The sequence below is a fragment of the Venustampulla echinocandica genome (assembly GCF_003357145.1).
Source record: "Venustampulla echinocandica strain BP 5553 chromosome Unknown scaffold_0, whole genome shotgun sequence".
NCBI lineage: Eukaryota > Fungi > Ascomycota > Leotiomycetes > Helotiales > Pleuroascaceae > Venustampulla > Venustampulla echinocandica.
In genome coordinates, this window is record NW_022474205.1 from 3,662,750 (window position 1) to 3,674,800 (window position 12,051).

At 45.7% G+C, this 12,051-nt stretch overlaps 6 protein-coding genes across 6 annotated transcripts in view; 4 read left to right on the plus strand and 2 right to left on the minus strand.

Annotated features, from left to right (window-relative positions):
* Positions 1-1,768, plus strand: part of BP5553_01143 (uncharacterized protein) — a gene marked incomplete at both ends in the record, with an annotated part of 3,893 nt that extends 2,125 nt beyond the window's left edge. The window contains one exon of the mRNA XM_032009766.1: positions 77-1,768. Within this exon, the coding sequence (XP_031873820.1) occupies positions 77-1,768 (1,692 nt within the window). The remainder of the gene's footprint in view (positions 1-76) is intronic.
* Positions 1,769-2,157: 389 nt separating this feature from the next.
* On the minus strand, positions 2,158-3,176 carry BP5553_01144 (uncharacterized protein; the record flags this gene model as incomplete). The annotated part of the gene is made up of 3 exons (XM_032009767.1): positions 2,158-2,808; positions 2,859-3,059; positions 3,111-3,176. The coding sequence occupies 3 exons, from the start codon at positions 3,174-3,176 to the stop codon at positions 2,158-2,160; spliced, it is 918 nt and encodes a 305-aa protein (XP_031873821.1).
* Positions 3,177-4,433: 1,257 nt separating this feature from the next.
* BP5553_01145 (uncharacterized protein) lies at positions 4,434-5,648 on the plus strand (the record flags this gene model as incomplete). Its single annotated transcript, XM_032009768.1, has 3 exons — positions 4,434-4,910; positions 5,052-5,217; positions 5,269-5,648. The coding sequence occupies 3 exons, from the start codon at positions 4,434-4,436 to the stop codon at positions 5,646-5,648; spliced, it is 1,023 nt and encodes a 340-aa protein (XP_031873822.1).
* Positions 5,649-6,355: 707 nt separating this feature from the next.
* On the plus strand, positions 6,356-6,982 carry BP5553_01146 (uncharacterized protein; the record flags this gene model as incomplete). The annotated part of the gene is made up of 1 exon (XM_032009769.1): positions 6,356-6,982. One exon carries the CDS (start codon positions 6,356-6,358, stop codon positions 6,980-6,982), a length of 627 nt encoding a protein of 208 aa, XP_031873823.1.
* A 1,576-nt stretch (positions 6,983-8,558) lies between these two features.
* Positions 8,559-9,178, plus strand: BP5553_01147 (uncharacterized protein; the record flags this gene model as incomplete). Its single annotated transcript, XM_032009770.1, has 2 exons — positions 8,559-9,060; positions 9,132-9,178. The coding sequence occupies 2 exons, from the start codon at positions 8,559-8,561 to the stop codon at positions 9,176-9,178; spliced, it is 549 nt and encodes a 182-aa protein (XP_031873824.1).
* Positions 9,179-9,594: 416 nt separating this feature from the next.
* Positions 9,595-10,064, minus strand: BP5553_01148 (uncharacterized protein; the record flags this gene model as incomplete). Its single annotated transcript, XM_032009771.1, has 3 exons — positions 9,595-9,819; positions 9,876-9,969; positions 10,021-10,064. 3 exons carry the CDS (start codon positions 10,062-10,064, stop codon positions 9,595-9,597), a joined length of 363 nt encoding a protein of 120 aa, XP_031873825.1.
* Between the last annotated feature and the right edge of the window lie 1,987 nt (positions 10,065-12,051).

Sequence of the window (12,051 nt, forward strand, 5' to 3'; positions counted from 1 at the left end):
AATTAATTTACACCAAGCTGCAGTGAGCGATGATGTGAGGCAAGACTCTAGCAATCTAAATGTTGGCATCTCTCAGCCTCAGTTACAGACCCCTCGAGAGCGAGCTCGGTCTCCACTTCTGTCTCCGGATATGGAGGTGGAGCACCACGATTCTAGCAATTCCATCCCAACTGATGTTGTTCAACCCCGGTTCGAGGTATCTGATGAACCGCAGCAATACTATGCTTCATCTTCACAAGCTAGAGTAAACATTGATTCACATATTCCACCCATAGACAAGCTTGCAACTGAGCAGATAATTCTTGATCAGATTGACAGAATTGACTACAATACCACAGGGCCACGAGACGACTACCTTTTTGAACCCGTTGAAAATTCCCCGCCACCCACTGAAGGATTCATCGAAGCCTCGAGTAGAATCACAGAAGCCCAACCTGAGCCATTAAAAAAGGAAGCACCGAGCGTTGCCTCAAGCCAGCCGAACCCAGGGGACAATATAGCAGACGTTTTACAAAATACACAATCATCAAGACCTGTCATCGAGCTCCCATCAGAACCGTCGAGGTCACCAATCATATCTCTTTGGTCAGATAACGAGAACGCTAGGATTATTGAAGATTTCACAAGTCCTGACAAACATGTGGACCCTTCCAACACAGCCAACCAGGTACAATTAAGCGAGGGTATCATTAATAGAGAAATTCCAGAGGTTGCTAGCATTTTCCAAATGAATTCTTATGAAGTACAACCTCCGCCGGAGACACAACTCGAGCCGCAAACTCCGTTGGTGTTATCCACTACATTAGTATCGCTACCAATAGTCGATGATCATATCCCACAATCATTCGAGGATTTGCCAGGAGACCGCCCCAGGTCAATAATGCCCCTTTCACAAGTTATAAATAAGGAAGACTTGGAGGTCGCCAATAGAAAACAGGAGTTCATAGCAGCGGACAGCACGACACAGAATCCAACCCCTCAAATATCAGGATCAGAGGGTGAAGAATTTACACCGGGTATGTCTCTGATACAAGTAGAGCAGAATCTGAATAAACAGATTTTCCCCCCCTCGTTAATACCTGACTGCGGAGAATCAGGAGTGCCTGATTCACGTCAAGTGAGGATAGAGCAAGTTGCCAACCTAATGAGCATCGATATGGCATTCATCAAGGATCAGGTGCAGTTAAACTTTTTTGAATGGGCACGTAATGGGCAGCCAAAGTCTATGACAAAAGCGGCAGAGGATCTAGAACAGTATCTTCAAGACGGTCGCAAGGGTTGGGTAATGTTTGTGGCCACGACCCACAAGGCCTGCCATATTGTACCTCGGCGCAATATTATACATCAAATGATGAAATATCCCTCCAAATTTTATTATCTTGTTAGATCTGATGGAGTAGAGCAGTGGAAGAAGGAAGCCTTCAAAAAATACCATAGCCAGAGACGAGATAAACGAGCTCAACCAACGGGCATCCAGGCTCACACTGTAGTGCCTGGCGGCAACAACCTTAAGCGGTCACCTCCAGTCGACAACACCGTGGATATAAGGAAGGAAGAGGTACAGAGAGCATTAAAAAGACAGAAGTTACCTGGTGAAAAAATTTCAATTTCTTCTATACAGCAAACTCCATATATGGACAAACTAGTAGGGGAGAAACACGAGGAGTTGGACTTAGAATACCAGCCTACTTGGCCGACGTCTGAGATAAATCAGCGGACGACCACCAGGCGGAAGTCTCATTTTCCCCAAAAAGGCGAGGTTCTGTAGATGAGACCGTAGTTATAAGGAACACCATGTTACAGCCGGTAACAAAATGACAGAGGCTAAATTTAGGAGGTTCCAGGCAGGAGGCCGCATCCAAGACCTCCGAGAATTATGCTATTCGACTTGGCATCAAGGCTATCATTTATTTATAGCTAAAGGAAAATCAAAGACTATAAGGAACAGAGACGAAAAGAAATTCCTTTTAATTGTATAAACCCTGAAAAGAGTTGTAATATATTAATAACTATTATTTAATCGTATAATCTCCTTAAACGCATAAGCAATGAGCACTGCCAACCTTTATCTTGATGCTCGAGGCCACGACCAACAGAGCGAAAAAACATCTGAAAACGGTAGAATTACAATAATATACGCTACTTAAAGCTAATCGGCTAGCGATGCATCCTTTTAGGAGAACGGATGTCGGACAGAAATTCCACATCCGATGCCCTTTTCTGTGGAACACGGGCGCGTGCTGGAACAGATGGGAATGGCTTGACTTCTGAGCTTTTAAATGATGGCACGAAGGAGAGAAATGAAGGTTGACTTCTCTCAAATTTGACTTCTAGATCGCCCTTTCCGTCGTCCTTATTCGAATCCACGAGATCGCCCAAGAGACCCCCAAGCTGTAAGCCTTGATAAAGATTGAGACTCTCATTCGAGTCCTCCGATTTAACAAAACATGAAGATTGTGGCCAGCTAGCAGACTGTTCAGGTGTACATGTTGATCCTGTGTATAAGCTTGGAGTTGCGCGGCCCTCCTGTTGAATTGACGAGGGATTGTGTAACACCGACAGATCCGGGGTACCAAAAATTGGCATATCGTGGAGAGTTGATGTTGATTGACTAGCTGTACCAGCAGGTAGTTTAGATGTTGGCGTACGTGGTCGTGGTTCTGATGTACCGATACTGGCCTGTGTTGAAAGTGTGCCTGGGCTTTCATTGTCGCTTCTATCTTCCACAGTGTGCCCGGGCCTAGCACGAACGGCGTCGCGGGCCTCATTGATTGTCATAAAGTCCCCCGGTCCGTACATCCGCACATTCTTATCAAGCATGTCAGCAGTGTGCAAATAGGCTTCCAACAAATACTTACATCGGGAAGGGGCATGGGTGTCCATGAGTCTGATCTATAACAACAGCCCTCCTCGCCATCCCGGATAATCAAATCAATAACAAGCCCGGTTGAACTAACGTCGCGAAGCCCGTAGCACTTCTTCATGATAGTTTCTGCGCGGTCGTTCAATTTCCTTAAGGTTTCGCGCCTGCCGTCGTAGGCAATTGAGAATGGGGGTTTCTTTGTCTTTCCGTTAGCTCCAGCTCAGCCAGCACTTGCGAATTAACTAACGACGCCTCGAGAACGACCTCGATTGTTATATCCTCCGCCCCTGGAGATAACGTGTCTGTCTGGCATATTGGCGAGTTTAATAGCAATTGAAATACCTAATGAGGATGAAAACCGTGTGAAACTTGAAACCCCATTGACGGCGGTTCTCAGACTCTTTTGTATTCAGAGTTGCCGCAAGCGCAGCGTTCCGGCCGACCAACCATATCTTGCCTACGGAGTAAATATCGCGCGCTTGTGGGTGGCCAAAGTATAGAGCTGATTGGCATACTCGAGTACGCGGGGCATGCATAAGCGCTACCTTGGTCAATTAGAGTGCCATAATAAGTAGGTTAGATGTCACCGTGCAGGGCTTGACCTATTTTGGGATCTCGATGCGCGCGCCTGTGATCGCGTGTTTACCCGCCTTTTAATATTCGGGTTCTGCATGTGAGGCAAAGTTCGTTTCCCGGAATTTTGTTGACACGCAAATTGCTAGTACTGCGCTGTTAAATATGATTATCCTACCATCTCTACCTCTTTAAAATTATACCATAGCAGTCAATTTCACCATGAACCTTACTCAGTGGTATGCCGTGTCTATCGCAATCATATTTGCATTTCTTTTAACCTATGTCATTGGTCTGGTTACCACCGCATTTCTTGTTGCCCGATTTAAACTATTTGCCTTGAAGCATGTTGTGTATCCGATGTTCATCGACCGCAAGTACTGGCTTGGAGTCTCTCGACTTCAAGCACTACTGGCCGGAAGCTACTTCGTGGTGAATGGCTTCTGTATGGGTCTCGGCGTCCGAAGCGCATCAGACCTTCTTATTCGATCAGGCACCATGGCCTCAATCAACTTGATCCCACTCTTTTTGGGGGGACGAACTAGTATTCTAGCGAATTTCTTAGGCGTCTCTCTGCATACTTACTACTTGGCACATCACTGGATCGGCCGGGTCGTGATTATACAAGGGCTTGTTCACGTTGCAATGGTCATTGTTTCTGGGAAACCGTGGACGTTTGATTCATCCCAGATATATGGGCTTTCGGCGAGTCTGCACGATCTAAGCCTTATACCTGAATATTGACTATCAGATTTAGTCTATTTCTGCACTTGCCCTTATATTACTACTATCTATATACTGCATGCGAAAACTGATGTTCGAGATTTTCTTGAAGGTTCATCTTTTCTTAGCTCTTATTACTGTCCTTGCCCTGCTCAAACACCTTCCATATACCGAGATTGGCAAATCAATATTCCCAATTGTAGCGCTTTTAGTCTGGGTAATCAACAATATTTTGAGGCTGACTAGAATGGCATACTATAACCTGGGGGGTAAGATGCCTTTTCGAGCAGGGCAGGCAAGCATCACCCACTTCTTCGAAAGCAAGGGTGAAGACGTTGTCGGTGCTATAGCAATGACTGTGCGGTTGAGGCGGCCGTTACGAATTCGCCCTGGTCAGTATCTCTATCTATTTCTGTCTGATATGGGACTTCGCCGTCGTATCCAAGCTCATCCCTATGTAATTACCTGGTGGGATGATTCATTCAGCGCTATGAATTTGTCGTTTTTGATTCAACCACATAACGGAATAAGCTCCGAGCTAGCTGCGAGGAACTCTATTCAGAGCGTCATTATTGACGGTCCGTATGGGAAAGATCTCCAATTGGAAAATTATGAAACAGTTATATTAATCGCCAAGGGAATTGGAATAGCAGGTATTATCCCTTATGCCCGGCATATGACGTATCGACGAACGAGCAAAGGGAAAGATCATGAGGCTTACCGTCGGGGACTTCTCACCAGGAAGCTCGATGTGTTTTGGATCTTAGAAGACAATGCTCAACAAGACTGGTCGTCGGAATGGATATCAGAACTTCAAACGAAAGATTCCGAAAATGCAAGGTTACAACAGACCGCTACAAACGAACTAATGCTAATCGAGTACTGAATATAGCTAATTCTCACATTCTCGTGTTTCTACCCGCACAAGAAGACACAACCACCACCTGTTACTGGCGATGCGCATTGGACATTTATCTACGAAGAAGAAGCAATACCAATCATCGAAGGACTCATGACAAAGCAGATCCAACGATCCCCAGGAAAAACTATTATCACAGGTATGGTAGTCAGATAAAGGTGACCACAAGCTCGCTGACAAGCCGTACTAGCATGCGGAGATGCTGAATTCAGTTCGTCAATCCGCAGTACGGTTCTCAAGGCAATGGATGAGTATCAAGGCGTTGAGTTCGTTGAGACAGAGTTCCAGCCTCAAGATGTTCCAAAAGTCCACCCTGGTATTCACTCCAAAATCAAGGAAGATACTGGTGATATTGAGATGGATGCGAGGTCAATTGCGAGGCACGTTGACAGGAGAAGGCGCGCGGGACAGTCGCAAGCATTGGCCACCCCAAAGGCTGGAGACCGACTGCGATTGATGAAGTCGTATTCCGGGGTCTCCGCTAAATTGAGGACCCTAGAGGAAGTAGAAGAGAGCGTAGACGATGGAATTCAAGGAGCAAAACCTGTTAGTGTGAAGGAAATAGTTTAAGATCTTTTTATATCTACCAATGATAATGCAAGCTACTGAACATGATTGTCACTACAGACATAGGTGATTGGCTTGTGAAGTGTGCTCGTGCGCTCATACGCACAGCTCACCCTGTCAGCCCAGATGTGTACGAAGTACATCGTACCTAACTACAAATACTCGAGTCTTAGAATCGTACGCCGCGCTATTTATATTGGTCCGAGGTTTCGGGAATCTGGGACCACCACCACCCCGCCGGGATGCTCGTCTTCTTCGAAGCGCCCTTGAATTACTTTTCCTCGCTTCTGCCAACAAGAGAAGGAAAGCGCTGCGGGAGACGGAGACATACACATCTGACCGGCTTCTTACCTTGTGGCATGCGTCCACTCTCCGCATCTTGCCTTGCCTTGCCACTTGCGGCTCCGTCGGTAGGTACGTACCTAACATTACAACACGCGAGCGAAACTCCGGGATCACGATTCTAGCCCCGCCCCCGAACAAGAACAAACTATTCTTCAACGACCTACCCACGGTCACATACGACTAGTGGATGTACATGGAGAACATCTTCCAGTGAGACTGTGGTGGGAAAGCCACGGGAACGAGCTTCGCAGGCAGCATCTGACCTCCTATCAGAACCGTTGCCAAAACAGCATCGGGTTGATGACGTGGTACTGGCGCCGACAGCATGTACCAGTTGGTCGAGCACCTCAGTCAAATTCCTAAACATGGACAGCCTTTCGTACTGCTTCAAGGTGGTGCCCGACTTCAGGGACATCGTCCTCTCCATGCTGACGCCCCATGTACCAGCGCGATCTTGTTCCGCTTCGATATGCCCTGACCCGCCTCTGAGAGACCGTGTCAAAGTGCTGGACTCGTCCCCTGTTGGAGGATTAGTTTACATCACCCTCAACACCCCTATCTTAGACGTGATGAACCTACCGACACATTTATCACCGGGACGGTATACAATCGACTACATCTGGATCAATTTTAGAACGAGGGCTGGAGTCCTACCCCGCATCAGAACGGCACGCAACTACGAGATGCTCAGGTGGGACGGCTTGTTCAGCTTCGATAACAATATCTACGACGACGGCGACGCCACGATGATTGAACTCATCGAGGGGTGCATAGTCAACAGTTATAGTGATATAATAGACGGTCGAGACGTGAATAAGGACTATTTCGTAATGAGGATCACCTTCTGGCCCCCGGATAAAAACACCTTCCGATGCGGCGGTGGAATGTACAGCACGGAGGTGGATATAGTGACCGGGATGAAAGTTCGCGTATACGGTCCCATCGATGAGATTACCACCATGATTATGGATTTGCTTAGGGGTGAATCCTAACTATGAGGATGATATTGTTGATCGACTCAGTAGGTTCATCATCTAAGACTTATAGCATTTTGAAGAGTAAGAAGTTTGTAGGTTTTATATTTAACAAAGAGATAATACAACGCCGAATTCCATTGTTTCTTTCTCTTTCTCCAAAAACGAAGTATAGCCAGCTATTTCTTTTGAAGTGATCCAGACCTCATCTTAATTGCTCTCTGCTCTCTTTTCTCCTTCCAAAGTTGAGTCGTATCCCGGTAGTCCATGGCATACTTCTGAGTAGCAACAAGTGCAAGAAGGGGGGGTGCCGTTTGTCATTTCCCCTAAGATGAGCGGCCTATTAGAGAGTGATGCGAAAGGCCTCAAGGTGTTTTGAGTCCCGTATGGCACGTAAATCACATCAGCTATGTCTCTAACCCTAGCCACCTTTTTGAGTTTCAATGACATAAGGGAGAACTTTGTCTCTAGAGAAATCTTAGGCACGCAACCAAAAATATAGCTCTGCCACTGAAGCGCTTCCACGTATCTCTTAGGGTCGACATATTTTGGGAAGAGGGATACCGCAGGTTTGTAAACGTGGGGAAGCGAAAGACAGCAGGCGCAAGACACAAAAACAACGTTAAGTACTTCAGCTTCCTGTGTCGCAGGAATAGTATCGGGCCCACTTCGCATTAGCCTCACTACATCCGTCCTTTGGCAGTTGTAGCAGAGCATTACTGTGTTTATAAAGTTTGCTTCTTGCATTTTTGTTGGTAAGGGAGTAAAGTGTATAAGGAGGGAATGACCGAGGGAATCTCATAAGGAATCCATACATTTAAGTATCTTAGGCAACCCAAGTTCTTCTACCAATTACTATAATTGCTTTCCGCGGAGTCGGATTCTGACGAAGGGCGGGGGTGGAAATGAGAGTTTCGGGTTTCTCCCACCGTTTAACGCGCGCTCCCGTTATCCGGAAACGGATACAACGTCCCCGTGCGCAACAATATTAATATCACATAGTAATAAGGTCCGCTTAGGGTCTAGCTTGGAATACCTACTAATACTGTCCCCTACCACATATTTTGCTCTTGCTAGAGACACTGAGGAAGAGATAAAAGTCAGAAGATAAACTATTGTGTAGTTGTCTAGAAAGCCGAAACATACAAGATGGCCTGTGAAAAGTGGGCGAAATCTAACGTGGAGGAATGAGATGAAGTGTGTATACACTGCACGCCTCGACGCAGGAGTAGCACAGGCCACAGATTCATCCCCAGAATTCATCAGCCTGTGCGGATCGTGGGCGGGTCGGAGCAGTCCTAGTCAGGCTTGACAGCCACCATAGGTACAGTAACAAAGACCCCTGTTTATGGCCAATCCCTGATAGTCGGTGTAACTAGTTCAGTGATCAATCAAGAAATGTGAGGAATTTCCTTCTGTGGCAGTTCAAAGCGCCATCCCGGTGTCGTCTCAGCCCCTGTGGGATGTATCATTAGACGAATTGGGCTTAGGCATTGTTCCTCAGCCTAAAACAAGGCCGCCATTTACCTCGCCCACCTCGCGTTTCTAGCATCGCTGCCTCACTTGTGTCGTTCTACACTCTAATGAATCCAGCATGGCACCATCACCAATGTACAGAACACCAAAGTCAACAACACCCCTTCCCACACGCTATAAGCGTAAAACGGCTTGTCGAAAGGCCACCACTACGAAGGATATAACATCAACGGACATAACGGAGGCTACCAACCATCTTCAACTCGAACACTCGGTCTCGGCCATTGCTGCTCAATCTCTACAGGGTCGATTTGCTCTTACTTTTGGGAAACTTCTAGTAGAGCATAAGAGCACAACCACCTCCCAGAACATAAGCGCGCAAAAGCTTTACCGCGCTGCTATGCACAAATCTTGCTTCTTCTTTATTGCTTTCGCATTATGTGTATCACCTCGAGCTTGTCGTCGTACAAAGAAACTCCAACTCCTAATCGATACTCACAAACCGACCAAATTCATTCTTAACGAAACGACGATAGAGACTTTTCAAAACTGGGCCAGAGAAGGAAATTACGATCAATCCGATTTATTCGTACATTTCATCACAACATTGATACCAGCAAGTACGTTAAACAAGCTTATACAGAGCGTTACTGATAGATTAGTGGATCCACTTGCATTAAGATTTATCGAGGACATAATTGTTACAAGGGGCCTGAGTACGAACCCGACAGCGACTAAGTTTATGGGTATTTTACGCCAGAGTGTACGCCCTCCAAATACTCGTCCGTCGCTAGCGGACAAAATGGCAGAAGGACAAGTTACAGAGGGGTCGTGTAAGTATATAACATATACCGCAAACTCTTTCTAATAATATTTAATTATAGGGGAAAAAATCAGAGATTATATTTTTAGCTCTGCTTCGATCGAGAACCTTACCCGCGAGAACTTTCACAAGATAGCAGATATCTTATACGATGGAATACCACAAAGTGAGCAGTACCAACAGGAGAGGAAAGAATTATGCCCAAGTACATCCACTATAAATATCTACATGCAGCAGCACCGGATCCAATGTGACGGTAGCATTCACATAGTGGCCCCGCGCCCGATCCTCCACACCATTCGAGAGCTCCTTGGCATGTGTCGAGGGTATTTTATACGGCCTGGAACTTGACGTTTGTACCCCCAATTATCTCAACCTGGTGATCTGGCGGGACATCATCTTCGAAATCCACCACATCTTCCATCCACTTGTCGATTTTTGGCCCATATATCCGAATATAGTCGATGCTAGATGCAACAATTCTTCTTGGAGAGTTGGATGCGGGAAATATCTTGCCAATAATAGGCTCCGGTATTCCTGCTATAGCTTTATCTCCCTATTTCACTGGTTATAAAAATCTACCTAGCGACAGGAATCTGCGTAATAACTGACCTCAGCCATGGCTGGTTCGTGGTTTAATATTTCGGAGTACTGTTGGCAAGCGGGTTTACGGTTCGCAACGGCGTAAGTGTTAAAGTAGTAGTACCTATTATAATGTTAACTCTCGATAGTAGCAATTTTAAAACTTTTATCGTACCTTGAATCGTATCGTGCTAGTAAAGAACCCTTCTGCCCCTCCATGGTGCGGGGTACTTCGGGGTAATAATAGTGGTGTTGTTTATCCGTAATAAGTAACCAGCGATACTCGAGATTGCATGTGACCAGAGCTTCGGCAATTCCACGGCTAGCAGGCAAAAGAATTATTTTTCCACACCACATAGGTGGGTGACCACGAATATTTATCCGTGATAGAACCACATCAAGGCGACCGCGATGCAGCCTCACTTTCGAAATGAAGAGTTTGCCCAACATTCAGCCCAGTACGTGGTCCCTATGATTAGCAGGAACGCTCGCCGCCTTAACTGCACAAGCTGAAAATCCGCGCGCCTCGAGAGCAAGGGTAGGTATGCAAGGCCGCATAGTCTGCACGACAAATATTTATATTCAAGGCGAAATTGTTTCACGAAATAAAACTACAAAACCCGCACCAAAAATTTTCTAATTTTCCAAACTGCTAACTTGCGAATCCAAAGCCGATATTGATGTTACCCCTTCTTCCAAGGCGATATCGCTACCTAGACCTTTGTTGCCCGTAATCCAATACCAGCAGCGTCTGACCGCCCCACAGAGCCTTTTCCAGAGAACCGAAACTGGATATAAAAGTGTACAACCTAGCGTTGCAGTAGACAAGGCCCATACTTCTATCTTCAAGGTATTAGTTGATTTTCTCCGTAGTAGGTGGAGATAACTTACTTGATTAAAGTATAACAACGGCGTGAACCCGCTATACAGATTCTGGATTGCGATTATAAGCCCGGCAAGTGCCCCAAGACTAGTAAATACTAGTATTATACCTCGTCTGTCGAATTCCTCGCTGTTGAATTTCCAATGTGACACGTACGGCCAAGCGGTCAACATCCAGAATAGTCCAGACATCCTTAAGCCAAAAAAGCCTATTCCTTCCAAAATATGCTGCTTCGACCAGATACTAAGCGGCCGTAAAGTTAGTATATAATAATAACTGTGATACGATTAAAAGCAACCTACCCGCATAATTGGTAAGCGAATCCGGTGACATTAACCATTACTACCATCCAAGAAGCGGTCTTGAAATTTTCCATGTTATGCACGTTCCTTCTGATGGCCATTAAATAAATCAGATGCAACTAATAGTAGTTAGTTATAAATTATCGTACCTGCTAATAGTATCCTACCTCGCGTTGCTGAATAACAAGAGTAATTAACCAGTCTAGGACGACTTTTGCATATATAATTCCGTCTTGGCCTGCTAGATTGTTACAGGTTGTTGCCCCTAAATATGAAGTAGAATTTACCTTCATTAACAATTGCCCCCAAGCCTAAAAGGGCTGCAGACAATACAATGGGGAGTATAACACACACGCGAAGGACTATGCTTGCAAAGTCTAGAGTGTTGGGCAAGCTCAATATAGATTGAGTAAGGACAAGAGTAGAAAATGCAACATAAATTCTAGGATATTCAAAAGCACCATCAAGAATAGAAGCAGCCATGATAGTGGGTAGAATTTAAAGATAACTTAAAAATGGATGTAAGATAGTCGAGGCTCAATGAAAGTAGCAACGTAGATACAAGAAATCAAGAGTTGGGAAAGTATCAGGATATTAATAAGTACGGAAGGGGTTTTGCATGGCATAATAGAAGCCGAAGCTTCCTACGTAGCTAACCGTAGAAACCGCTGAACGCTTGACACGATCGGCTGAAAGGGACTGTTTTGGGGAAATTCCGGCCAATGAGATAGTCCCTAAATCGGCTAGATCAGTCCTTCGACCGCCTTGTCCACGCGTTCCAATCGGAGATGATTTTTTGCTGGAGAAAACATGGAGAATGATATTGCAGCCACTTACAGCTCGCCATTACCCTAGTCGGAATATGCCGCCTGGTGACTGGAGAAAACATGGAGAAAAGTGACACTCATTTGATTCGGTGCTGGAGTGAACGTGGAGTGAGACCCGGCAGCCATTTCCGGCCCGCTCCTACCTTAGTTGGAGGCGACTGGAGAAAACATGGAGAAAAGCGACACTCATTTGA